The sequence below is a fragment of the Phoca vitulina genome, unplaced genomic scaffold (genome assembly GCF_004348235.1).
Source record: "Phoca vitulina isolate PV1807 unplaced genomic scaffold, GSC_HSeal_1.0 scaffold47, whole genome shotgun sequence".
Taxonomy (NCBI): Eukaryota; Metazoa; Chordata; class Mammalia; order Carnivora; family Phocidae; genus Phoca; species Phoca vitulina.
In genome coordinates this window covers 1,640,817-1,668,612 of record NW_022589750.1, presented here as the reverse complement: position 1 = coordinate 1,668,612, position 27,796 = coordinate 1,640,817, and the positions used below count along the sequence as shown (strand labels likewise).

The window sequence follows — 27,796 nt, the reverse complement described above, 5'->3', positions numbered from 1 at the left end:
GCAAAACACAGGGGAAGGGAAGGAAACGCGTGTGCGCACGCGCGCCGGCCGGTGGGCGCGCTCCGCGGCCGCCCGGCCACCGCCCACTTCTGCTCGCCAGGCTCGCGCGGCAGCTCCGTCCTCGCGCGCGCCTTTCGCTCTCGCTCTGTCTCCTGCGCCTGCGCGCAGGTGTCGGCGCCTAGGGGGAGGGGAACCCGGCGCGCTCGCGTCACGTTCCCTCGTCCACCCTCCCGGCGCGCGGCCACTCCGCGCCTGCGCAGGAGAGTCGGGAGGCTCGGGTTGCGGGCTCCGGGCGCTAGCTCCTGTCAGTCGGTGGGTCGGTCCTCCCGCCGGCCCTCCCCCTCCGCGTCCTCCGGGGGAGGCGCGGCGGAGTCCGCCCCCGGGATCCCCCGATGGGGGAGAAGCGGCGACGGCGGCAGCGGAATAACCGAGCCGGAGCGTGAGCGGCCCCGGGGCCCGGCTGCCCGCGGAGGCCATGGGCGACCCAGCCCCCGCCCGCAGCCTGGACGACATCGACCTGTCCGCCCTGCGGGTGAGCGCGCCGCCCCCAGCCTCGCCCCGGTTCCTGCCCCCCGCCGCCGGGGAGCGGCGCGGCCGGCCGCCTCACGTGCCGCCCGGGCGCCCCTCCGCCGGCCCCGGCGCCCCCCGCCCCTCGCCCGGGCGCCCGCCGCTGCGGGGCCCCCGCCCCCCGCGCCCCCTCCCCCCGCCCCAGCCCCGCCACCTGCAGAGTCTCGCCGCCGGTGCCCCTCCCAGCCTCTTTCCAGCCTTGCCCTTACTTGTGTCTCCTTCCTCCTCCTCCTCCCCCCTCTCTCGGCGCCTCGGGTTTTGACTTTGCCACTGCCTTGACAGCCTCCCCCTCCTCGCCCACCCCTGGATTGCACCTCTCCCCTGGCCGGAATTCCAGCCTGCCCCTCTGCACCCCGCGCCTCCTGCGGTCGCCCTCGTCCCCGGGCTCCGCTCTCCCTCTGCCTCCTCTCGTGTTTCAAGTGCAGCAGTCCAGAACCAGGCATTTCCGGTCTCAGGGTCCCTGCCTATTGCATGACCAACTCTGCAGCGCTGTGGGGCTGGAGCCGAGACCAGCGCGGGGGGAGGGGGGCGCTGGGTCTCTCCCGAAGCCCTGGCACGGGCCGCGGAAGGATGTTTATGTGTATGGACTCACCCCGAACATGTGGTCGGTGGGGAGGCTGCAAAAGCAGCCGGGGATGGGGGGAGGCCCCCCCAGGTGATGGAGATCTCTCAGGGGAGGGGCTCATTAGGAGAGGGGACCAGAGGAAGCAACCACAGCAGGAATTTCTTCGAAATACCTATTTATTGTCCCTTCTGGGGCACGTGCACGCCCCCATTTGGGAGCTCTCAGGAGCATTTGTGTTCAGCAAGGAGCGCCGGCTTGAGGAGCAACTTAGTGATTTCAAGGTGAACGCTCCACGGACTGTCCTCCCAGGTGGTGTGCTTATGCTGTGTCCCTCGCGCTTCCTCCACAGGCCGGGGTGTGGGGGGCAGTAGCATTTCCCGGCTCTGGGTTGGCTCTGGATCGGCTTCTCCCGAGGCCCCTGTGTCAGCGGTCTGGCTTTGGAACTAGCCAGGGAACTCGGCCAGTCGTGGGAAAAGGCGGTCAGCCACATAGGTGCCCCGGATACGCCTGGAGGGGGGAATGGAGGAGAGCAGAGTCATGTCGTTAATTGGGTTTCTCTAGGTGACACAGTTTTTCTTGCCATTCAGGTCATAATTTGTTTGGTGCAATGTTGGGCTGGGAGACCTGGCTTGCGGGAGAGAAGGTGATAGGTTGCTGCGGAGGGAGACTCAGTGTTGAATTTCATTGTGTGTGTGTGCGCGGCGCGTGCGCTGGCGGGCAGAGGTCTGGTGGGGTATAATAGGATGGAATTCCAGGCTCCCCTTACTGTGCTCTGCTCTAGGATGAACCCCCATCTTCCCTTCCCACCTTGGTTGTTGATTAACCCTGGTCACAGGTCCCTGTGGCTCTGGTGGCTGACATACAATAAAAAAACAGGAGGGTCCAAACCGTGACCTTTGGTTGAAACCCTGTGGAACTCTGCTCTGGCCTCTCCTTTCCTTGAATCCTCCCCTCTCGCCCGGACTTCCCAACCTGGGATTTCCAGCAATTCTGCAAACAGCCTCTGACCTTGGCTGTGGCATTTCCTTTCTGGACTTCTCTGCTAGAAGCTGCGTTAGCCTCCTGCCTCATTCTCCTCTCCCTCCCGTCTGGAGAGGTCTGGAGGGGCCTCAGACCTGCTCCCGGGGCATCTGTCTTTCCTGCCTCCTGCTTCTCAAGGAAGCACTCCCCTTCCCCTCACCCTGCCACCCCATTACCGCAGGGCAGGAGGGAGGGCTGTGCTTTCTTTGAAACCGGGCTAGGGAGGGCCTCCTTCCTCCTTGCTGCTGACCTTTTCTCAGTGCCTGTCCCCTCTGCTCCACCTCCAGAGCCGCTGTGGCCCGTGGAGCGGCGGCTCACTCACCTCCTGTTCTGTCCCTGTCTGTTCTCCAGTGGGAACCGGCAGCCCGGAGAATTAGCAGAGCCTGTTTCCCTCTCCTACAGCATCTTGTGCTGGGGGCCTGGGGGCGGGGGGATGAGAGGCGAACATGTTCACTTATTAGCTGGCCTTGCAGAGCCCACGTTCTTTCTCCTCTTGTTTCAGGAGAAGGTTTGGTTTTCAGCTGGTGATGAGAGTAATAGTCTGACGGGGCCAGATTGAATGGCACTGAGCTCCTAGCTCCGTGTGGAAAGGCCAGTGGGCCTGCTGCTTTGTGAGCACGGGCGCACTTGACCTCTGAGGCTCCATTTCTCCCCCAGCCCAGTAGCGTGGGGCTGCGGGCTTCTGAGTTCAAGTCCCGGCTTTGTCACTCACTGTGTAACTGTGTCGGATTCTGCAGACAGCCCTCCGTCCCGGCTCTGTGTGGGGGGATCTCAGAGGGGCTGCGGACTCAGCGAGTCCCTCCCGGGGAGTCTTCGGTCCGGTGGCCGGCACATGGGGACGTTTTGCCGCCCTGTCATCAGATGGCAGTCAGAGATGCCTTCCAGCGCCGCTGCATCTGAAATAGCACCGCTTCCCCCGCTTTATTTCTATGGGAGTTTTATATAGCATTCCCTTAGTCTGCTTTCTTTTACTTCATCGTATTTATCACCGGCGGACAGATGTATTTGTTCTTATCAACCTCGACGAGAACGTGAGGCCAGTGGAAGCCAGGATTTTGACCGTCCGGCTCATTTTTGCGTGCCAGTCTGTATCGGGGTTCTGCACGTGGCAGAGGCTCAGTGGTTGTTGAATAAACGTGTCTTGTGACAAGTGAGAGCTCTCAGCACAAAGCTTGCTCAGAGAGAGCATCCAGTAAATGTCATGCTTGCTAGGCGTCCTCTTGCCCCTCTTCTGTGGACACACAAGGATACCTCTTCGGAGTTGGTTTTGGAATGAGACCTTGTCTGGTGGTGAACAGAGTTCTGGAAGCCTCCGTCTGAGTGTGATGCCCTTGAAGTAAACTTAGGACCATCCAAGAGAAAACATGGGCCTCTTGCTTCAGACCTTCTCTGTGTCCAAGCGTGGTGACGTTCCAGAAGAATCTTCTGACCTGTGGCTCTTGGCTTCCCACAAAGGATAAGTCTCAGTCAGCCGGACGGGACAAGGAGGGAGCAGACCCCAGGCTGACCTCTTTCCTTTGGCATCGCTCCTTTAGGCTGACCCACTTCATAAATCAAACAGCTTCTTTTTCCTGTCCGATCAGCTGGAAGTTTTAGGCTGTGCTGTCCTTGAAACTGTGGAGCCCTGCTCCATGTCACCGTGTCGAAGTAATGTCATGGCGCCCAGTCAGGAGGGTCCTGTTGCCGGGTCGTCGTGCAGACAGAGATGTCCCTTTCCAAATGACTTCGTGTTGTTGTGTCTGTTTTTTGGAGAAGCCTCTTGCCCCCTCTCCCGTCCGCGTGAGGCCGCGGGGCCAGCCCCGCTGGGAGAACCGGCAGCTCTGGGCCTGCGTTTCCGGGCCGCCGAGCACCGTCCAGCCAGTGGGTTCTGATGCGCCCGCTGCCCAGCTGTGGACAGGGAGCCGGGGGGAGGGCAGCGGGGAGCAGGGCTGCTTCGGCAGAACAATGGAAGGACGGTTGCAGAGGAGTTTGCTAGAACCAGCTGTTCAGCTGTTCGCCCCGCACGCTCTCTGCTGGCGGACAGAACGGATCGCCGGGGCCCTTAGTGATACGTGGAGGGGACGGTGTGTGGGAAAGTGGGCTTCCGACAGTGACACAGCAGGTCAGCAAGGTTGCCGGCTGGCCCCAAGAGCCCCGCGGACACCACGCCGTGTGGAACCCTAATGTCAAACCTGGCCTCCGTCCCTTCGACTTGGGACTGCGTGCCTCAGACGGGGCAGCTCACGCAGCTTGGATACGTAGTGTCCTCCCCTGTCATTTTGGGACAAGATGGCAGGAAGAGTGCAGCCGCTCTTCACAAGCTCGTACTCGGGCCTGGGTCTCTAAGTGAGGAATGTGGAGGTAACCTCTCTACCCAGAAACACAAAACAGGCCTGGGGCCAGAGAGCGTCTCCAGAAGCCTTCCGAGAGCTGGCCTGACCAATCCTGCTGGCTCCGGACAGAGGTGTGCCGGACGAAGTGATGGATGACACCCCTTCCTGCGTCGGTCACCTAGCACTGGCAGGCGGCTGTTTGGAGAACCAGGTTCTGGGTGCTGTGGGCAGGGTGACTCGTCGGGCTCGGTACTGCATGAAGCTGTGGAATCAGCTCTGGTGCATCCACCTCAGACGTGCTTTTGCAAGCTCAGGCTCCCCTTTTCCTTCTTTCCTTTTTTTTTTTTGAGGTTTATTTATTTATTTCAGAGAGAGTGGGGGGAGCAGAGGGAGAGAATCTTCAAGCAGACCCCCTGCTGAACACGGAGTCCCACTTGGGGCTCCATCCCACAACCCATGATACCGTGACCTGAGCCAAAACCAGGAGTCGGGCGCTTAACTGACTGAGCCACCCAGGCGCCCCGTCAGGCTCCCCCTTTCTTTTTTTTTTTTCGCTGTTCGCATTTTATTGGCTCAGGGGAGGGGCCTCCTCCATGTTACCGGGGGTGCTCACAAGTTCTTCAGCCACTCCAAGCTTGGGCCCTGGGGGTCGGGCACGTTGGGCATGTTCCCATCATCTCGGAGGGGCACTGGATAGTTGTAGGGCGTGGCCTGGTTGATCATGGTGGCGTATTTGGTGAAGGGGCTGAGGGTGGGCAGAATTAGAGCGAGGCCCCCGGTGGTGAAGGACGTGACCAGCACCGGCTCCTAGGCCCAGGCATCCTTGAGGAAGGTGGGGAGTTTCCCGGCCATCTTGGTCGCGGTGGCGGCGGCGGCCAGGCTCCCCCTTTCTTAACTGTTGCTGCTCTCCTCAGTATCTTGGAATCCTCAAGGTTGGGAAGTTTTTATTCAGTCTGATTCCCATGAATTAAAGCGATTTTCTGTCCTGTCTTCAGTCATCTTGAAATCTGATGCCCAGTCCTTTCTCCTCCCCAGGCATCTGCTTTACACCCCCAACTCCCTCCGTCTTTCCTAGGTTGCAGAAATAGAATGAAAAGTAGTCAGGTTAATAAGTCACCTTTCGAAACGTTTCCTGAATGCCCCCAGAATATAGGGAGATACAAACCTTACTTGGTAGCAGACGTGGGCCCTGGCCACACCCACGTTCATTCTCTCCCCTCTCCTGTTCTTCCTGCCATTCTCCTCCTAACCAGCCCGTCCTTGACTAGAGTCTGGGATTCTTCCATCCACAGGAAGCTCTTCTAGAGGCTAATTGAGAAGGTACTTGAGGCTTTTTGTTCTTTCTCAGGGTAGGGAATGGTACACGGAGGAGAGAAGGAAAGGATGGAATTCCAGTGACCCAAGGAGCCCCTGGAGATTTCAGTCCAGGGGCCAGACAGCCGAGGATGTGCTTGGTAACTGTGCTAGGCTTCCTGTTTTGTTTATGGAAAGATCTGGAACTAGGCACAGAGGGCACATTGATGTACAAGATAGACTGGGTTTTCCTGCAATCTAGGAGTGGGGAGAGACATTAACAAAATAATAACCATACATGTGTATGTATATGGTTACATATGTAATTGCAAACGTGATAAAGACTGTGGCAGAAAACTTTAGTATGCCATGGGCGGTTGGTCGATCGAGAGAGAAACAGATTACATGTCTGAAAACCGAGCTGGTGTTGCCACAGAAAGAGCAGGCAGAGGAGAACCAGCGGGTAGTTTGGTGACGGCCGGAATCGGGAGACCCTGGAATGGGGCCATGCTTAGGGCGGAGCGTTTAGTCAACAACCAAGCGCCCGGGGCCGAGGATGGGGTGGGAACTCCAGGCTTAATGTCCAAAAGGATTTCTTCAGAACCTTCCTGTGGGAAGAACAAAGGAGTTTGTTTTGAAGGGTAAAGGACCGTACATGCGAGGGACGTATGACTAAACCGACCCTCATGTTTACTTATTGGGGGTAGGGTCTCAGCACGGGGTCAGTGTGAACCACGCGTCATCGCTCGCAGAGGGCGGGTGGGTTGCTCCTTGTCTGGAGCAGGTGTGTGAGGGACAAGGGTTATCACTAGACACGTTATCGTAGGTTTGTAATAAAGGCGTATGCACCGAAGGTATGCAGCGTGATGTGTTCGTCCTGTGCGCAGGGAAGTGATTGCTGCCATCCGGCTAATTCGCATTCCCGTCTCACACAGTCACCTGCGTGGGGGTGGGGGATGGGGGTGTCACCAGTGGCCGTGAGCCTGAGTGCTGGCTGGGGTCGGAAGGTAGGTAAGTCTCCCAGAAGTAAGCACAGGCGGGCCCGGCCCTGGGCCTGCTCTTGCTGTCACGGGCTGTGGGAAGTGGGATCCTTCCCAACGTCTAGGTAGATGCTGTATATAAATAGATGAGAGTCTCAATTTACATTGTGTGCAAGTAAAGGATGAGTGGGGTGTGCAGGGGGACTGTTCGTGGTTTTGCACGTTTGAAATGAAGCAGAGCTGGGGAAGCCACAGTCCTGGGCTTCCTGGGGGAGCCAGACGCCAGGAGAAGCTTTGGTGTGGGGAGGGTGGGCCGTAGAGTGCTTGGTGGTACAGCCTGTGGGAGGAGCCCTCGTGGGCAGAGAGGGATGAATGGAGGACGAGGAGGGGACTCCGCCTCGGAAACGCGGAGTGGCTGGTGAGGGAGGAGGCCAGAAAGCCCTGGACAGCGGAGGTGGTTGGACTGCAGACTCAGCGGGGAAGTGCGTGTCCCCACAGCAGGAGAGCCTGCAGGGCCCACCCGAGAGCCCCCCAGCACCCTGAGCTCCCGGCACCTGGAGCCCCCGGCACCTGGAGCCCCCGGCACCCGGAGTCAGGGCTGCAGGGAAGCAGGTCCATCTCCTGGCCTGTGGGACGAGAAGGCCCCTGGGAGCAGGCCTGACCTGGGCTGGCCTTCTGGGGGAGAGTGGGGGACCTCACGCCCTTCTCCACCGGGAACCATTTGGGGAGAGGATTGGAGGGGCTTGTGTTGCTGAACTGCTCCCGGAAGCACCGGTTTGGAGCAGTTTTCCGTGAACAGCAAGCCTTTCAGGGACAGATCAAGGATCAGCAGGGCTGCGGGAAGAGAAGGCCACCTTCTTCAAGCCACCTCACTTCTGCTTTCTCCCAAAGCCTCTCCTGACCGTGCCCACCCTCACCGGTCACCTCCTCCTTCTCACAGACCCCGAAATTCAGCATTTGACTACATCCTGCCTCGTATCGAATGTTGTTTCACGGTCTTGTCTGTCCCAGCGCTTCCTTAGGTAGAGGACCATGACCCTTCCTTCCTGTTGATCCCTCACAGAGCACGTAGCAGGGCCCAGTAACCACTGGCTTAGCGGGAGATGCGGCTCCGAGCATTGCTGCGACCTGTCCTCTCCCGCTAGATCTGACCTGCAGGCAGCGGAGCGTGCCCCGCGTATCCTGCACGGGTCCCTTACTCGGTGGTCCTCGGCCGGGGCGGCACTGCCCTCCCCCCAGGGGCGTCCGGAAACGCTGTCACTGTGTGTACGGAGCACCGGGGACGTTAATGCCCTGAGTGTGGGCAGCGCAGGGAAGAATCGCTTTTCCACCCAGGTTACCTGGCGTGGGCTTGGGACGGGCCAGGCCAAGTCCCCTGCTCGCCTGAGCTCTGGGTGGACAGAGGGACGCAGGCCGTACGTGGCCTTGCGCCCGGCACCCGTCTGCCCTGACAGCTTTGTGTGTCTGCCCGCACACCTCCAAAGGTAAAGTGGGCAGGCTCCAGGCCAGGCTGGAGGGAAGACGATTTTCGTGTTCTCTCTTTACCACCCACCCACTCTTTCTTTCAAGGCACATTTGTGAGAAGGTGGCTGAAGCGTGTAGTACTTGGTCTTTAATTCTGAGCGGCTCGGGAAGGAGTCTTCAAGAAAACCGGCAGGAGCGCCCCACTGCCCAGCAGGCAGAAGCAGGTGCGCCCCCGGGGTCTGGGACAGGAGGCTAGCGCACTGGTCTTTCCTCTCGGGTCTTTGCACTCTCAGGCTGGCCCCTGGGAGGCAGAGGTGTGGTGAGCGAGCACCATGACTCAGATCGCACAGGGAGGAAGGCAGCTTGCCTCGGGTACGCTTGGGGGTGGGTGAGGGGCGGGGGGTAGAGCAGCGATGGGGACAAGCGGGTAAAGCCCAGGGACAGGGCTGCCACCTACCTCTCGCTGCCTCTCAACTTGGCGGGCCCCTGGCCTCGTCTCGCCGGGGCGTGGAGGCGCCGCAATCCTCTGACCCGAACACAGTCCCTCCCTCTGGAAGCCACCTCGGGCCCACGTGTCGAACAATACCGGGTTGGGGGGGGAACAGGCAGCATGTGGCCCCACGGTTTGTCGTTCCTTTGGCCTTTAGACTCCCAGCGAGCCCCTTTTCTCTCCCGTCAGTTTGATCCAAGTCATTTCCGTTTTAATGTGGGTTCGTCACCGAAGGGCTTTTGGGGTTGGAATAAGAACAATAAGGAACACCTAAGTGTGCAGTAGGTTCTGTGCTTACATGACCTCGCCAGCCGTCGTGGTAGCCCTCCAGAGCGGGCGACCTCCTCCCTGTCAGGGCTCAGAGAACGTGGGGAGTCCCAGAACCTCGTCTAGGGTTGGACGGCCAGGACGTGGCAGGTCTCGGAGTCAGACTCGGGTCTGACTCACTCCGCATAGCCTGAGCATGTTGGCGCCCGTGCCGCCGGCCTACTCCAGGGGGCAGGGCGGGCGCGCGTCCTATACCGTGTGTGTGTGAGTAGCGTGGTTTTCTCCTTGCCTCCCTTGGGAATGCCCGTGGTGGGCAGGCCGCGTGGGCTCGCGGGGGACGGCCACTGTCCGTGGGTCTGTGCTCGCGTCGTCTGTGGCCTGCCTCGTGGGTTGGAGACAGCCTGTGTGAGATGTGGTTCCTGCCCTTGAGGAGCCCACGGGCTGGATCTGGGTCTTGGTAGAGGACAGGCTTTATTCAGAAACGTGGGGCATGTTTTGAGAAGAGGGAGTGAGACGTTGGCCTGGGTCTTTGAGGACTGCAGGTGGGTTGGCATTGGTGGGCTCGGGCCAGGTATACGAAACTTCATGGGGCCTGTGCCCGGGATGGATAGAGATTTCGGGGTGATGGGCTTCTGGGCAGAGCACTCTGATGCCAGGAGGGAAAGATGGGAGACGTACATGGAATCCAGAAGATTGGGTCATCTTGGGTGGCTGAGTCTATTGAGCGTCCGATTCTTGGTTTCATTTGACTCAGGTTGTGATCTCGGGGTCGTGAGATCGAGCCCCATGTTGCATGGAGCCTGCTTGGGATTCTCTCCCTCTCTCCCTCTGTCCGCCCCCCAACCCTGTGCTCGCTCTCTTAAGAACACTCTGCTTTCTCTCTCTATATATATATTAAATAAATAAATATATATTTTTAAAGATTTTATTTATTTATTTGACAGAGACACAGCGAGAGAGGGAACACAAGCAGGGGGAGTGGGAGAGGGAGAAGCAGGCTTCCCGCTGAGCAGGGAGCCCGATGCGGGACTCGATCGGACGCTTAACGACTGAGCCACCCAGGCATCCCTTAAATAAATAAATCTTACCAAAAAAAAAAAAAAGAATCCAGAAGATTTCGTTTGGAAGAGAGTTGAATGATTCAGGAAAGAGGCCTGTTCTTCGGCAGGAAGAGAGGAAGACTGTGTCACTCCTCCCTTTAAAAAAACGTTCTTTACCGTAGTTGCATATACATAACATTTTACCATCTTAGCCAGGTTAAGGGTGCTGAGCAGGCGCACTAAGTACTCTCAGGTTGTGCGCCCATCCCAGACAGGAGCTGTGTCCCCGCTCCGCAGCCCCAGCCCCGGGACCCACCACTTGCCACCTGTCCCCCCGTGCCCCCGTTTTGTGTGTGCAGAGCTGAGCGAGCGGGGGGGGGCCTGGCACATCAGATGCCTAACACTTGCGGGGTCAGGTGGGGTGGCCCGGAGTCCCAGAAGTCGCCCCGAACACGTCCGTCCCTCCTGCTGGGCGGCCCACCCGGCCTCTGAGGGGGATTTTAAATGAAGCCAGGCCTGGAAAGAGAAGTTAAGGGGTTCTCGGCCACCCCCACCCCTCCCCCCCGTTTCTGGTTCTGCTGTGCTGGCGTTCACCGTCGTGCTCGGCTCAGCTCTGACTTCTCGTCCTGGGGGCCGGTGGGCCCGCTAGAGTGGGTTGGAAGGGCCGTTTGGGGGGGCGGGTAACAAACCGTAGCAGCGTTTCTGCACTTGTGCGTGAGGGCCAGATGCCCCTCGAAGCGGGAGAAAACCGGCCCCGGGGGGCTCGGTCCTTCCTGTGTTCCCGAGGGTCCCCGAGGGTGGCCAGGGGTGCGGCTCTGGCTGGAAGCTGTGGTCAGCGAACGCGTATTTGTGTTTGGATAGGAACCATTCTAGGCCCCGAAAGTTCAGACACAGACAACATCCTGTCAGGGAGGGAGGTTTTTGGTGCCGGTGGTGGGTGGGTAGTGCACCCCGATGCATCTCCTGTGGGATGAAGGGCCACCGGAAAGGCCTAAATACGTATGGGGCGAGGGGGTGGTGAGCTGCTAGAGATGTTTTGGGGAAACCGTGGGCAGCCCTTGAGGCCCCTTTGACAGCCCGTCCTGGGCCTCCAGCCTGGAGGGTGTGGAGCTGGGTCAGGCTGCCTCTGGGGTGCCCGCGGCCCTGGACAGGCCTGGAGCGTGACCTGGACTTGAGTTGGGTTTCTTAGGATAGAGGTGGTCAGTGCAGTGGCCTGCCCGGCCTCCTGGCCTTCCTCTGGCCACACCATTTGCCATTTCCTCACTGCCCTTCAAGGGGAAAGAGGGAAAAAGGCAGGAGAGGCGGGCTTGGGACTTGAGTCACCCAGGAGGAGAGGGGGGCAGGAGAGCCCCGTGTTGCAGAGAGGCCTGCCTTCCAGGTCGGAGTGTGCCTGCACTTCAGGGACCGTCTCCCGAGCCCGCTAGCGCCCAGGGGCAGGGCAGCGCGGCCAGGTGACTGACCTGGGGAGACGGCGACGGGCCTGGGCTGGTGGGGCCTTCCCTGTCGTCACTCGCCCTAAGGGCACAGGCCTTGGAGACAGAGTCGGACTCCCGTCCGAGTTCCAGCACTTACTGGGTGACCGTTGGCAAGGTCATCACTACGCCCACGCCTCACTTGTGTCAAATGAGGGCGGCAGGGCCACCGCATGGGGCTGCTGTAACGTGTGGGTGACTGCCAGCTGGAGGTGGGAGCGGTCTGACTGAGCTTAGGCAAGAAAGGGCGTCTTCTGGGGTCTGTGGGCATGCCTGTCCTCCTTGGCGTGGCGTTTGGGAAAGAGAAGCCCGCCTCGGCTGTGGGTGGTGAGTCACCGAGCCCCCAGGTCGGGGCGCGGCTGGCTTCCCTTTCCCTGCCCTAGAGCCTTCCACCATCCCCTGAAAGGCCTCCCGCTTCCCTGGAAGAGACACCAGCTGCAAAATCTAGGGTCTGAACTAGAAACTCCTGTCTGTCCTGCCCCCTGAGTCAGGAGGCCCGCACCCTGCCCTGGGCCTCACCCTGGCCGCCCTGAGGGGGACGCCTGGCTTTGTTAGGGTGTGAGACCCGGGACCTTGGTTCAGAAAGCTGCAGAGTGCTTAGTGAAAGGCTCGATTGTGGACTCCAGGCTGGATGCTGGGGCTGCCGGGCTCCCCCGGGCCGAGAGAGTGAAGGCTTTCCTGCCCCAGAGCCTGGAACCTTCCAGACCCCCAGCAGGCCTTTCCTGGCCCCCTGTGCCGCAGGGACCTCGACGTAGTCCTTCCTTGCTTCCCGCAAGCTCGGCGAAGGAGGGCACCGCTCAGTTCTGTTCGTCACCACGGTTGGGTCTCCAGCAGGCGCTCGGTGTTTGCTGACCGAACGCGTGAACTGGTTCGCCAGGCCCCAGCCTGGTGGGAATGTGGCCAGGGAAGGTTCGGAGGAGACCGAGTGAAAAGTTGGGGAGCCTTTTGGCTCCGTCCTGCTGCTCAGGAAGTCCTCCTGGGTCATCTGCGTCCCTGCAGCTGTCACTCATTCCGAGTTGGCCCTTGGTGGGCCTCCCCCCTGTGAAGAACAGCCCGGTCTTCCTTTCCCAGTCTGGCTCCCCGCGCCTCGCCCTCTGCCTGCTGTGCGGCCTGGCTCAGCTCTGTGCCCTCTGCCCTCCCTGCCCTTCCCGCGGTCTCCTTTGACGCCCCCCTGCCGCTCGGGGGGGTTCTCTCCCCAGGGCCCCCCTCACCGCACCTGGTGGGCCGCCCGTCTGCAACCGTTTTTACTCATTTATTTATTATTTTTTAAAAGTAACCTCTCGGGGCGCCTGGGTGGCTCAGTCGTTAAGCGTCTGCCTTCGGCTCAGGTCATGGTCCCAGGGTCCTGGGATCGAGCCCCGCATCGGGCTCCCTGCTCTGCGGGAAGCCTGCTTCTCCCTCTCCCACTCCCCCTGCTTGTGTTCCCTCTCTCGCTGTGTCTCTCTCTGTCAAATAAATAAATAAAATCTTTAAAAAAAATAAAAATAAAAAAAAAAATAAAAGTAACCTCTCTGCCCAGCGTGGGGCTCGAACTCACAAGCCTGAGATTCGAGATTGGAGACTGGCTCTGGCGCTGAGCCAGCTGGGCACCACCCCTGGAATTAGAAGCAGTGCGGGGACAGACAGGCCCCAGGTCCCCTGGCCCCTTCCCTCAGGTCTGTGGACACCTGACTCCCCCGGGAGGAGGTTGGCAATGAGGTATAACGATTTGTTTGTGCTGCAGGGGAAAACCCGCACGGGAAGCCTCCTTATTATCCAGCCCCTGATTACGGCCATCCTCCTCCGTGAGCGCCCTGAGCTCCCCATCTGCCGGGCTGGACGGGCTTCCCCCTCCCAGCCCGGGCTTCCCCCTCCCAGCCCGGCCCACCCGCCGCCCCGCTGCGGCTGCCTCTTCCTCTCCCCCCACTTCATCTTCCCCCTCCTCCCCTTCCCCTCCTTCCCCTCCTCCCCCTCCCTCCTCCCCCCTCCTCTTCCCTCTCCTCCCCCTCCTCCTCCCCTCCTCTTCCTTCTCTTTCCCCTCCCCCTCCTCCTCCCCCTCCTCCTCCCCTCCTCTTCCTTCTCTTTCCCCTCCCCCTCCTCTTCCCCTCCTTCCCCTCCTCCTCCCCTCCTCTTCCCTCTCTTTCCCCTCCCCCTCCTCTTCCCCCTCCTCCTTCCACAGGGACAACCCTCCTCCCAGCCCCTCTCAGCCCTGCCTCCAGGGCCCTCAATCTGCCTGCCGCCCCCCCATCTTTCACCTGTCCTACACTCGGTTCTGCTTTTGACTGGTTTCTCCTCTCCTGTGTCACCACTCTTCACCCCAAATCCCAGAGACACCAACAGTGTTAATAAGTCACCTTTTGACACAGTTTTCCCTTGCTCTCTGGGAGGCAGTCTCTTCATAATGATTTTGTGCAAATTTGTACACTTAGTGGATTTCAAAATGTTTTCACATCCAAGAATTCTTGTGACGGGATTGGGTAGACAAGGAGATGGGGGTCTCCGAGGTGAAGTGAACTGCTGGTTTGCCCCCTTCACATGGAGGCTTCAGACCGGCGCCAGCCCTTGTGGGTCTCAGTGGCGCATACACACCAGCCCGGTCTCACCCAGCCCAGCCTCTGCCTGCTTCTTTCTCCTTTCGCCTCCAGGACGCTAGCCCTGGATCTCTTCTTGCCTGCTGGCTTCCCACAGTCTTTGGATCCTTATTAATGTTCTTGTTTGGGGGCGCCTGGCTGGCTCAGTTGGTAGAGCAAACATGCAACTCTTAATCTCAAGGTTGTGAGTTCAAGCCCCACGTTGGGTGCGGAGCCTACTTAAAACAAAAGAATCACGTTCTTGTTTGGGTTTTGCCAACTGTATAGGAGTTCGCCACTTTAACAAAGTCCACTTTCTAGAGACACAATCACCACACGTATAAATTACAGGGCGCTGATTCACATGACAAAAAGGGATTAACTTTTAGTAGCTGCTTTAGTGCATAGCTTTTCAGTGAATATTCATGGATTACTTGGGAAGTATGGAGATAAACCCAAAACTAGTGTTAGAAACCATTGATTGCACTAGGGAGGATGGAAGGCTTTTCCAGAGAACACCAGCTCTCTTGCTTTTCTGTATTCATTCAACAGGTTCTGAATGTGGCCCTGACCTCTAAGAACAGCCTAGCAGAGGAGACAGTTAAAGACTTAATCACAAAACATGACTGTGCCGCAGAAGGGTCCTGTGGGAGCAGGTGGTCAGCCAGGGAGGGGTCCTGGAGGATGGGCACGGCCCGCAGGTCCGGGGCGGGAGCGGTGTGCTTGGAGGAGTGAACAGCAGGTGCAGAGCCTCAGCCGTGAGCAAGGGTGTGGTGAGTTAGAAGAGCCCAGAAAAGTCCAGGCGTGTGCAGGGCCCCTCTGCCTCCACCTCTGCCCCAGCAAGAAACAAATGACCCCGAGGCGGGCCTGGCGAGGCCCCAGATGAGCCACACCTGGGAGATCAGCTGGAAGGCGGTCGGATCTGAGCCTGAGGAAGAGCCTCTTTGGCCTGCAGATGGCAAATGAAATCTCCGGGGGTGTGCAGAGCACTGTGGGGCGGGGGACAGCGTGGCATGGGCCACCAGAAGCCCCCTGGGATTTGCCGTGAGCGCGGGAGTCCCAGCTGCACCGCAGCAAACATTTAAGTCCTTGGAGCCTTGGTTTTCTCATCTGTGAAGTGGGCTGACAAGCCCTGCCTGGCTTCCCTGTAGGTCTGAGGTGCAAATGACGTGGTGACTGTGGAGTGCCGGACGTTTGGGTGCTGGCTGTGGTGGCCCCCCGGCGTGAGGTGACGGAGGGGATTCTGCCGGCCGCGGATGGTTCCGAGGCAGGGCCAAGATCAGACCGCCCCACAGCTGGTGACACTCGAGAAGCACAGTCCCCGGGCTGCGGCCGAGGCTGAGGGAGGACTCGGGAGGCGGCTCCGGGCAGGGCGAGGCCGGACGGCCGAGGCCAGGGGCTGTCCTCCGGGGCCTGCCCCCCTGTCTCTCCCCCAGAACGCTCTGGGGGCAGGTGGGACCTCAGACACGAGCTGCTTATCTTTTAGGGTTTGGGGTTTATTTTTAAATTTCTGACTGTGCTGATGTTTATTTCTTCTTTTCCCTTTCCCCACTTCTCCAGCTCAGCCGCAGAAAGGGACCATCTGTCCCCTGCCTTGCCTGTGGCCATTTTAGAACCCACACCACTGCTGGAGTTCTGGCCCCCTCTTCTCCTCCCCTCCCTCCCGCTGCTCACTTCCCCTGCCCTTCCCCCCAGGCTCTGTCTAGGGCCACTCCAGCTCGCCTCGCCTCGGGTCTGGACGCAGCGCCCGGGTCTGGACGCAGCGCCCGCCGGCCCGGACCTGCTCTGAGGGTCTGAGGCCACCGTCGGTCTGTGGGGAACCTGGGCCTGGAGGCGGCAGGGGCCTCCCACCTCCTCGCTGCTCATACTGGTTTCCCATCAGAGTGGTACTTGTGTTCATGCGTGTGTCGTGTCCGGACCTGTTTCTGCCTCTGTGTGCGTGCGAGTCCAGGTCACGTGTGTGTGTCCTTCTGGAGGAGAGATTCAAAAACTGTTCCTCCCCCCAGCACAGAAACCTTTCCCGGTTCCTTCTGTCCCCTCAGCTCCTAGCGCCTGCTCTGCTCCCTCCCGCCCTGCGCTCCATGAGCGCCTGAAAGCACGGGTAGCCGCCCACTGAGGGCCAGCCCTTCCCGGGGAACCGGAATCCTGGGAATCCGAGGGCCTGTGCAGCCCCAGCAGCCCCGGCATGGGAGGCAGGGCTGGGCCCGAGCAGAGTGCAGCCCGAGAACACGGGGGAAGGAGTTTTTGCAGGTTTTAGTTACTACTGGCCGGGGCAGCCGATGGGGCGTTGGCGCCCCTCTCCTGCGTGGGCTTCCTTCCTCACCGGGAGCATGTCCTCTGTGCTTTGGCTTGGAGCCTGCTTCCCCGGGTAGGAATGGGGCAGGCACAGTCCCCGCCCCCGCCAGGTCGCCGCGGGCATGGGGGACATCTGGGCTCCCCTGGGGCCTGCCTCCTGCGGGGGAGGCCACCTGGTGTCTGCTGGGCCAGGAGGAGGAGGTGATCAGATGAGACTCCTGCCACTTCGTGCGCTGGCCTGCATCCAGTCCCCTCCTCCGCGAGCACCCACACACTTCCCCACACCCGCACGCCCGCACACCCGCGGAGCTCTCTTGGGCTTGCAGGCGCACAAGGCCTCGGGCTGCTCCCGGCTCGTTGGAGGATGGCTAGACGGCCACCCCTCTCCCGGGCTTCTGCCCCCTCTGTGGCTCTGCGTGTCCTCACGTGTCCCCGTGGGACCTGGACTGTCCGGCGGAGCTGTCAGCCCCGCCCCTCAGCCTCGCCCCTGCCTGGCCCCCAGCTTCGCAGCTTCCCCGGAGTCCTGTGGTTGGCGATGGGACTGAGGGCGGGTCCGAAGCTGCCTGTGCTTGGCAGCCACTGTGTTGGCATGTAGGCTGCTGGGGTCGTGGGGGTGGCTCTGAGGCTGCGGGTGCCTCGCTCCAGGGAGGGTGAGGGCCCCTCTCCAGCCTGGACCTTGGTACCCCACGGCCTTTGCCCCTCTTCCCCTCTGTGTGGGGCTTCGGGGTCACAGGGAGAGCTCAGGCAAACGGGCCTGTTGTCTCCCTGTGGGAGGCGGGCAGAGGGCCGCTGTGCCCAGCCCAGTCTCAGCACCTGGGCCCTGGCAGCCCGCTTGCCCAGGCTCCCCCAGGCTCCCCCAGGTTCTCCCAGGTCCAAGAGTTGTGTGGCTCAGGGGTCTACTGTGCCGCCCTCGTTGGGACCCTCTGTGGACCACGGCTCCCCACTCTTTCCCTAGAGCCCCTTCCCCGTCTGTCTGTCTGTCTGTCTGCCACAGGTTCTTCTGCGGAGCCCTTGCCCCACCCCCGCAGCCCCGCTTCCTGTCCAGGGCAGGGTGGCACCTCTGGGCCCTGCCTACAGCAGCGGGACCTGCCAGGGCACATCCCAGTGAGTAATCACTGTGGGCCTACAGCGCAAGACAGACCAGCCCTCCCCCACCCCTCTCCCCGGGCCTTATGGGTCTCCTTTCTGCCACTCTGGAGCCTTCTAGAATCTCTTGGGAATTCTGAGTGGATGGACCCTTGCAGCTCTGAAATTCTGTAACTCTAAGACCCGCGATGGGGCGAGGGGGGAGGGGGTGCCTGGCCGGCTCCATCGGAAGAGCAGTGACTCTTGATCTGGGGTTGTGACTTCGAGCCCCACGTTGGGCGTAGAGCTTACTTTTAAAAAATAAAATCTAGGGGCTCCTGGGTGGCTCAGTTGGTTAAGCGACTGCCTTCGGCTCAGGTCATGATCCTGGAGTCCCGGGATCGAGTCCCACATCCGGCTCCCTGCTCAGCGGGGAGTCTGCTTCTCCGACCCTCCTCCCTCTCATGCTCTCTGTCTCTCATTGTCTCTCTCACAAATAAATAAAATCTTAAAAAAAAAAAAAAAAATCTAGGGGCGCCTGGGTGGCTCAGTCATTGAGCATCTGCCTTTGGCTCAGGTCATGATCCCCGGGTCCTGGGATCGAGCCCCGAGTGGGGCTCCCTCCTCGGCGGGAAGCCTGCTTCTCCCTCTCCCACTCCCCCTGCTTGTGTTCCCTCTCCCGCTGTGTCTCTCTCTGTCAAATAAATAATTAAAATCTTAAAAAAAAAAAAAAAGGCCCACAGGTCAGCAGAAAAGTCGGGGGTCCGTTTCCCATCGTACCTCCCTGTCCCGCCGTGGCACGGGTGACCTGTCAGCGCGTTCATCCTCTGCTCTCCATGCTGGCGTCTGACTTAGGAGCTCCCAGGAGGCAGAGCCGGGGTTTAAGGAGGCCCCATGTGACAGGCAGTCAGAAAAGCTGTGGCTACCATTGGAAATAACAGTTTGCATCGTTAAAGGACTTCACAAAACCCTTTACCCCCCAGGGTTCCATCTGCAGGCAGAGCAGACACGGTGGGAGTGCCTCCCGCTTCCCAGACACAGGAAATGTGAAGGACACTGGAGGAGGCCTGTTGTCAGTGGAAGGGGACTGGAGACCAGGGGTCAACCCTGCCAGGTCTGGGCCACTTCCAGGAAATGTCACCCCTGCCCTAAGGTGCTTGCCGCCCTTTGCCCATTTGCCACCCACCCCTTTCCTCCCAGACTGCAGGAGACCCGGAGCCCTCCTGTCCCTTTTTTTTTTTTTTAAAGATTTTATTTATTTGACAGAGCGAGAGAGGGAACACAAGCAGGGGGAGTGGGAGAGGGAGAGGCAGGCTTCCCGCCGAGCAGGGAGCCCAATGCAGGGCTTGATCCCAGGACCCTGGGACCATGACCTGAGCCGAAGGCAGACGCGTAACGACTGAGCCACCCAGGCGCCCCCTTCCTGTCCCTTTCTAGGTCCCTGCACGCTAGTCTGTCCACCCCTTGCCCTACGGCCCCAGCCCTCTGCCCCTGCGAGCCCAGCTTCAGTTAGTATTTCCACCGCCCCCGCCACCGCATCTCAGCCTGAGCCCGACGTGAACGACCGGTGGTGGTTTTCTCTTGAGAGGTGGTCGCAGCCGTCATACTGAACCTCCTCTCCTCAGCCTGTCCTGCGGCTGCATTAAATGGCTCCAGGCTTTGGGGAAGAGAAGGGAAGGTGTCAGCTGGTGCCGGGCCCCCCGCCCCAGACTGGCTGCCTTGCTGCTCGTCAGAGTTCTGCTCGCCCTTTCCCCCTTGTCCTTGCTCCAGATGGGAGCTGTGGGAGGGCCGGGAGCCCCTCGACGGCCCGCGGAGCAGGGGAGAAAGAGCCAAGGCTGGGGCGTGCCCGGCTCTCTCCTGGCCAGCAGAGCCGGTGACCAAGGGGTGAGTCGGCACCTTGGGAAGGACCCCGGCGCTGGGCCCCACTGTCGCTTACTGACGTTTGTCGGGCCCCCGGCCTGCGCCCGAGGCTGGAGGGGTCCTGGGGCCGTAGCTGGGATCACTGACTCTGCGAAGTCTTTAAAGGGGGATTTAAGGGAGCTGAGGAGCTCGCGTGCACTCAGAGACGCGCCTGGCGCTGGGAGGAGACGGGCCGAGGGGCCGCTGTCCCACGTGAGCCGCGTCCCGAGTGTGTGCGGGGGCGTTGCCCGGGTGTGGGACCCACGACTGTGTCTTCACGGGTGAACACACGTGCTTACGGGCCGTATGGATGCCATGCAGTGGGGGGCACAGCGCCCCGGAGCCCGGCTGGGCCGGCAGTGGACCTCCCCGAGGGGGTCTGGTTCTTGTCTCCCAACCCCGCTCATCAGCCACAGAGTCCAGCGCCTTTTCTGTCCCCTGGAGACTTTCTAAAGCTGTAATGTATGCAAACGCTCCAGTCCAGAAGCTCTCGGGAGTGACAGAGAGCGGCACAGACCGTCGCCCTACACGCTCCCTATGCAGCGAAAGTACATGGACCCTTGACTGCCGCGGTGCGGGGGGCGCCTGTGCCCCGCACCGTCAGAAATCTGCGGGTCATCCTGGACTCCCCGAAAACATAAGTAGCCGATGGGTCACTGCATCCCTACCGCAAAGGGAGGCTTTTCTACTCACTGCTGTCTTCCTGACACACGGCACGGCCGTGAGGACACAGCCCCGAGGTTGGCAGCTTCGTGGGGTGTGGACCGGAGCATTGACAGCCAGACTGAGAGCCGGAAAGTCTTCTCATCTTGTTGAAAGGGAACCCAGTGAGGTTAAGTGACTTGCCCCGAAACACACAGCCTCTTAGCAGCAGAGCCAAAAATAGAAACCAAATTCCCTAACTCTTAATCCTGTAAGTGGCTGTGTGTGATCATTTTCTGTGTTTGGCTGAGGGCCTTTTCATATGTGTTAATAGACCAAAAGCACTTTGGGGGCTCCCTTCCATGTTTGTAGGGTCGCTTTCTTGGTATGGAGACTGTCACCAATCAAAATACTTTACTGAGAGCTATGGGAGCTACTCTTAGCATTATTTTTCTTTCTTTGATTTTTTTGTTTTTTTTATTAAGTAACCTGTACGCCCGACGTGGGGCTTGAACTCACAACCCCGAGATCAAGAGTCACATGCTCTTCTGACAGACCATCCCCGCGCCCCTGGATTATCATTTTTAATAACAGCCTTATTGATCTGTAATTCACGTAGCACAGCCTTCAGTAGGCTGGACTGTAGTGTGCTCACAGACTGACAGCACTATCCAGGGTCAGGACATTGTCATCAGCCCCAAACAAAACCCAGTACCCCCTGCAGTCACTACCATCCCCCCCCACTCCCCACCCCCACCCCAGCACTGGAAACCACTGTTTCCTGTCTCTGTGGACTTGCCTGCTATGGGCTTTACACATAAATGGAGCCACACAAAATGGGGTTTTTTTAAGGTATCTATTTATTTATTAAGATTTTACTTATTCAGTTGAGAAAGAGAGAATAAGAGAGAGCACAAGCAGTCTCCCTGCTGAGCAGGACCCTGGGATCATGACCTGAGCCACCGTCTGAGCCACTCAGGCAGCCCTAGATTTTTATTTGAGAGAGAGAGCGAGAGAGAGAGAGCACAAGAGCAGGGAGAGGGAGAAGCAGACTCCCCACTGAGCAGGGAGCCCGATGTGGGGCTCGATCCCAGGACCCCAAGATCATGACCTGAGCCAAAGGCAGACGCTTAACCGACTGAGCCACCCAGGCGTGCCAACATGTGGCCTTTTGATGGGCATCTTTCACTTAGCATGTTTTCCAGGTTCCTCTGGTGTTCTAGCATGTGTCCGTGCTTCATACCCGTTCATTGCCAAATAATATCCCGTCATGTGGATAGAGCACATTTATGCATCCACCGGTTGATGGACATTTGGGTTTTCACTGCTCTTGGGCGGCAGTGACTAATGCAGCGGTGAGTGCTGCATGTATGGATTGTGGTGCATACGTATGTTTTCAGTTCTCCTGGGCATCTACTTGCTGCATCACGTGATAACTCTCAGTCCTACATTTTGAGGAACTGCCACACTGTTTCCCAAAGTGGCTGCGCCATCTTACATTCCCCCAGCGGTGCACAAGGACTCCGAGTTCCCCACCTCCTCCCGGAGCTTGTCCGTGCCCGTCCTTGTGACAGTAGCCATCTTAGTGGCCGTGACGTGGGCTCTTGTGTGGTTTGGGTTCGAATTTCCCTCGTGACTAATGACGTCCACCTTTTCGTGTGCTTATTGGCCACTGTATATCCTCAGAGAGATGTCTATTCAGATCCTTTGCCCATTTTTTAATTAATTGGTTTATTTGTCTTTTTATTGTTATTTTGTCCTTAAGGAGTCCTTTTTATATTCTGGATACAAGTCCCTTATCTGATACATAATTTAAAACGTTTTCTCTCATTATGTGGGTTGTCTTTTCACTTTCTTGTTGGTGTCCTTCGAAGCACAAAAGTTTTAAATTTTGAGGAAATTCAACTTATGTGTTTTTTTTTCTTTTGTGGTTTATGCTTTTGGTGTCATTTGTAAGGAACCATTGCCTGATCCAAGGTAATGAAGATTTACTTCTGTGCTTTCTTTTAAGATTTCCATGGTTTTAGGGGTCGGGGGAAAAAAGATTCTATGATTTTAGCCCTTACATTTTTAGGTCTGTGATCCATTTTGAGTTAAAATTTTATACAGTACAAGGTAGGGATCCAACTTCATTCCTTTGCATGTGGATACTCAGTTGTCCCAGCACCATTTGTTGAAAAGACTTGAATGCCTTCGTACTCTTGTCGAAAATCAATTGACCACAAATTAAAGTGTTGATTTTTGGATTCTCCGTTCTAGTCCATTGATCCAGATGTCTGTCATGCCACTCTCACACTGTCTTGATTACTGTCGCTTTGCAGTAAGTTTTGAAATCAGGAAGTGTGAGTCCTCCAGCTTTGTTCTTCTTTTTTAAGATTGTTTGTTTCTCCTGGATCCCTTGCATTTCCATATGATGTTTAGGATAAACTTGTCAATTTCTGCAAAAAATGCCCAGTGGGATTTTGATAGAAGTGCACTGAATCTGTAGATACTAACAATATTAAGTCTTCTGATCCATGAACATGGGAAATCTGTCCATGTACTTAGGTCTTTAACTTGTTCCAACAATGTTTCTAGTTTTCGGTGTCCCCGTCTGACACTTCTGTAGTTAAATGTATTCTTTTGGATGCTACTGTAAATGGGATTGTTTTCTTAATTTCATTTTTGGATTAGTCATTGTCGTACATAGATACAGGGTTGGGTTTTGTTCATTAATCTTGCATTCTTTTTTTTTTTTTTAAGATTTTATTTATTTATTTGACAGAGAGAGACACAGCAAGAGAGGGAACACAAGCAGGGGGAGTGGGAGAGGGAGAAGCAGGCTTCCCGCCGAGCAGGGAGCCCGATGCGGGGCTCGATCCCAGGACCCTGGGATCATGACCTGAGCTGAAGGCAGACACTTAACAACTGAGCCACCCAGGCACCCCTAATCTTGCATTCTGCAACCTTGCTGAACTCATTGATTTGTTCTCGCAGATTTTTAGTAGATTTCTTAGGATTTTTCTGTGCACATGCTGATGTCATGTGCACACAGAGATAGTTCTACTTCTTCTTTTCCTACCCAGATGCCTTTTATTCCTTTTTCTTTCCTGATGATGCTGAGTAGAACTGCCGGTATAACATTGAATAGAAGTGCCAAGAGTCGACAGCTTCGTCTTACTCTCAGATTATTTAAAGAAGAGCACGTCTCCACGTGGTCCTATTCTTGAGAAGCTCAATGGCACAGTCTCCACTGTGAGGTTAATACGTGAAATCGAGGTTGGCATTCATGGGTGGGACAGCTTGGGATGGGCTAGGGTGGCTGGGGAAGACTTCCTGAAACAAACAGGATTTGGCTCGGACAGGAACAGGTCATCGTTGGGCGGGGTCGGCGCGTGAACACAGAGAAAAATGGGTGTGAGTTGAGTCTGTGGGGCTGGAGGGGCTGTGGGGCTGCTACAAGAGGACAGTAGTTCATCACCGTTCTGCAGAGGCCCGCACCCCACCCACCTGTCAGTACCCCCCTGAAGTGCACAGTTTCTCAAAGTGGGTCCATCGACCGGCCCACAGTAGAATCACCTGGGGAAGACGATGGGGGGGATCTGTCCCTCACCCCAGACCTGCGTGCTGCATTGGAATCCCGGGAGCCAGATCCCAGGAGCATCTTCCTGAGTGATCCTCGTGTACCCTGAGGACATCTCTTCCCCAGCTTTTCGACCTCACTCAGGCCCCCAGTCCCGCGTAGCTGATGATCTTCCCGCCGATGTGGTCCGTGAAGTCAAGGCCGCCGGCTGCTCCTGGGGCTCCCTCATCTTCCTCCTTGCCTCAACAGACCAGTCCCTCCTGTCCTCTCCCTCCTCCCATTAGTTGTCCGCAGCCTTGTTCCCGTCCCTTCCCACCTCCCCGCGTCCGGCTGGACAGGAACCCGGCGGCTGACGACAGAGTTCGAGCAGCTGGAGGAAGAGCTGGAGGATGCTTCCAGCATGTTGTCACGGCGCTGGGCCCGCATGCAGAGAGCCACCGAGCACGCGGACAGGCACATGTCCGAAGGGCACATGCGAAGCCAGAGCTGTGCATAAATCTGTGCATTTGAACGGGGCCTTCTGGACCGCCGGGTGCACGGACGGGAGAAACCAGACGCGCACCGAATCGCTACTGTAACCCCGCAGGGGACGCAGTTTATGTTCAGGCTAAGAAGTCAATTCGGCAGGGGTCCTCCGTCTCCTGGCTTTTTGTCTTCCCTTCCACGGGCAGGGGAGACCTTCCTGTTTTGGAAACCCTCTGTCTAACCCCGCTGCCCCATCATCTGATTCCCCTCCGCTCAGCCTGGCTTCCCCAGAGGGTGCTGTGCCCGTGGGCCCCACTTCCTCCCCAATGAGGCCCCTCCAGCCCCACCCCGGCTGCAGTCTCCTGGGGCCAGTGGTGCTCTCCTCCGTGCTGTCTGTCCTGCTGTCTGTCTGACCTGCTGTCCAGCGTGCAGCACAGGGCTGTTCCCAAGAGGCCGGCTCCTGTGTTCTTCCTTCCCTGGACGTCTGTCTCCTGTGTCCACTCTCAGTCTGTCTCCAGACCCTCGTTTCTAATCGCCTGACGTCCCCTAACATCGCAAACGCACCGTCCCGACCAAACTGCCGTCCCCCACCGGGCCCCCCTCGCTCTCACTTTCCTGGTGCTAGCTGACCGCCGACCCAGCCTGCAGAGCCCGGCTCCGTCCGCACTGTCTCCTCCAGGAGCCCACCCGACGTGCCCCGCCTGCTTCAGTCTGTCCCCGAAGCCACGAAATGGACCTTCCACCCAGTCCCAGCCCCTCTGTGTGTGTGAGCAGGACAAGGCCCCAAACACTTAAATGTTTGCTCAGGACACAGCTGATGCCCAAGACCTCCTAGAAGGCTACTCTCCAGGGGCTCCCACTCTGCTTGGCAGCTTCTCGATGCCTCGAGGGCCTTCACTCGCTCTTTCAGCATAAAACCCTGTACCGCCACCTGTCTGCATTGGGGTACTTGGCCTGTAGATCTCAAGGTCCGTCCTGGACCTTCCATGTTTCTCATGTATCGTTGAACTCTGTTTGCGCCTAATTGAGTTGTCACCCAGTTGGTGCTCGATAAATGTTTACCAGGTAAATGAAAGAAGAGAAAGTTGCCTTACAGATTTCCCTGGATTAGGGCCTAGGCAGGCCCAGGGTGGGTGTAGACACTCACTCAGAAAATATTTATTGGTTGGTTAACGATGGGGCAACTTTGAATACCAGCCTGAGGTGTTGGGACTCCTCTGTGAGCCCGGGGGCCAGGCCGGCTCTGGGCACAAGAGGAGGGTCAGGAGGGTGACCTCGGGCCACGGACAGAGGCATGGTGAGGCATGAGCCGGGAGCGGGGACGCCCCGGGATTGAGAGGAAGACAAACGGGGCCGTCTGGAGGGAAGAGGGGACGAGCAACAGGTGTGGAAATGGTCCATGTTCTGTGCAGGGGGCCGGGCACCACAACGCCCGTCACAGGCCTGGTCTCGGCTTCGTTCTCTGGAAAGCCCTTCCCAGGAGGTGCGCCGTGCCATCCTGGTTTGCAGGTCAGGAGAGCTGAACCCGGAGATTGCATCTGACCCCAAGGATTGCTTTCTTCCCCCAGCATCTCCCACACATCTGAGGAGGAGGCGGGTTCGGGTCTGAGATCAGAGAATTAAACCATCTGTCCTTCCCTGTTAGGTGAGGAGCGCCCCAAAATTCACAACCACAAGTCCCTGTTCCGAGGCGGACGGACACAGATGTGCCCGTCCACCTCGGAAAGAGCGGAGTAGACGTAAGAAAGGACTGCCCAACAGGCCGACCTCAGAGGCCCCCGAGAGGCTGAGCCCTTCTGGGGGGGCTAGGTGCCTGCAGGCAGACAAGAGAACCGGGTCCAGGCTCCCAGCCGCTCCCATCGGCCCCTGTGCAGTGACACTTTCTCCCTTCCCTGGGGGGCCTACTGTTTTGTTAGACCTGATCAAGGTGGTTTTGTCGTCGGTGTGTTTTTGTTGGATAATTTCAGCTGGAGCTTGGCCGGGTCACCCAGTGCCCTGGGGAGCACGCGGAGGGAGCCCCTCGGCACCTTCCCTCACGGCTTCCCCAGAGCAGGTGTGGGCTGTTCTCGGGCTACTGCGTGCCGGGCCCGGGCTGGGTGCTGGACACGCTGCTGAGCAAGGAGGGTTCTGGCCCTTTCTTCTGGGAATTTCCGGGCGAGGAAAGTCACGGTCTCAGTGTGCGGTGGTGCGCGCTCTGAGGGGATGTACAGGGAGGGCGCTGCGTGTCCAGGCCTTCAGGTCCCCTTGCCGGGAAAGCGAGCACAGTGGGGCGGCCAGTGCGGACGCCCTGCAGAAGCCTCGGGCTGGCGTCTCCCCGCCGTCCGGCCCGTCCAGGTTAGGTTCCACTGCTGGTGGCCATGGAGGAGCGGTCAAGGGTTCTTTTGTTTTCCAGAAAGCCTATGCTGGGTTTCAGAATCGGGGAGAAAGGAGTTTCGGGTTATATACTTTTCAGACCAGCCCAGAGGCCCGGGTGCCGCCTGGGGAGAGTGTTCTGGGTGGTGTCACCCCCGCCTGCCAGGCCTGCAGGTGGCCGAGGGGTGGGTGGCCTCCCCGCGGCCGTGCCAGCTGCGTGCTCTTGGTCCGGCAGGCAGTGAGCCTCTGGAGGCTTTGAGCCCTTCGGGCCTCTCCTCCTGGCACCGCCTGGCTCCGGAAAGCCCCCTGCCCCTCCCAGCGGCCCTCTCTGTCCCCTGCTCTCCCGCCCTGGGGCTCAGGACGACCTCAGAGAAGTGAAGAAGTGGGAAAGGGACAGGAGGAGGGGGCTTCTGGATTTCTGGCCCCCTGCTAGCGTTCCTTCTCCCTGCTTTTGAAAAATCATAGGGGCACCTGAGTGGCTCAGTCGTTGGGCGTCTGCCTTCGGCTCAGGTCATGATCCCGGGGTCCTGGGATGGAGCCCTGCATCGGGCTCCCTGCTCGGCGGGGAGCCTGCTTCTCCCTCTCCCACTCCCCCTGCTTGTGTTCCCTCTCTCGCTGTCTCTCTCTCAAATACATAAAATCTTTAAAAAAATAAAAAAATATTTTACTGAACACGTGCACTCTGTGCCAGGCACCGTCTCAAGCCCTTGGTGGGCGTTGCGTCGTTTACAGGTGAGCCCAGCTCCAGAGGCGCACGCTCGGAGGCCTCAGACGCTCAGTTTGTCACTGCCTGTGGGCTCCCACTGCTGTCATCTCTCCCCTTCTTTGGACTTTTCCTGTAGAACAGGACCTCTGAGCCAATCCGCGAAAACCACAGCTGGGTCTGGGTTCCCCCGAAGCCCCCTCTAATACACCCGTGCTCACTCATCTGACCGGATACCTCTCTCCCCGCTCTGTTCTGAAGTCCCGACACTTGTTCTTTCTCCCTCCCCGCAGGACCCCGCTGGAATCTTCGAGCTGGTGGAAGTGGTCGGCAATGGAACGTACGGACAGGTGTACAAGGTCAGGCTCTAATAGGGCGGGAGTGTGAGGCCCCTCCATGGGGCCCTCGGGAGGGGTGGCAGGGGCAGGCCCTAGGTCTGGGGCTGTGGGCGGTGACGGGGGCTGGGAGAGGGGAGGGAGGGCCTGGGAGAGGCAAGGAGGGTGAAAGTAATGGGGGAAGGAAGGTCAGGAAGTGGGGTGTTTTTGCTGGCCAGTGTGTGGAGTCTCCATGAGTCCCGGGTGCAGCAGGAGGAGGTCTGGATCCGGCGGGGTGTGGGCAGGGGCACAGGAGGGCAGTGGCGAGAGTGTGCGTGCGTGCACACGCGTATATCAGTGTGCGTGCTCACGTGTGTATCCGTGTGCGTGTATGTGTGCGCACGGGCACGTGTGCATCTGTGTGCGTGTGTGTCCATGTGCACGTATGTGCGTGTATGCATCTGTGTGCATGTGTGTGCA

The 27,796-nt window shown here is 58.6% G+C and overlaps 1 protein-coding gene and 1 pseudogene across 9 annotated transcripts in view; one reads left to right on the top strand and one right to left on the bottom strand.

The window, feature by feature from the left end:
• The first annotated feature begins 221 nt into the window (after positions 1 to 221).
• MINK1 (misshapen like kinase 1) overlaps positions 222 to 27,796 on the top strand; it is a 43,139-nt gene continuing 15,564 nt past the window's right edge. For all 9 annotated transcript variants that reach the window (XM_032431827.1, XM_032431829.1, XM_032431828.1 and 6 more), the window contains exons 1-2: positions 222 to 532; positions 27,296 to 27,361. In XM_032431827.1, the coding sequence (XP_032287718.1) occupies positions 476 to 532; positions 27,296 to 27,361 (123 nt within the window). In that variant the 5' untranslated portion in view covers positions 222 to 475. The remainder of the gene's footprint in view (positions 533 to 27,295; positions 27,362 to 27,796) is intronic.
• On the bottom strand, positions 5,054 to 5,316 carry LOC116649223 (annotated as a pseudogene).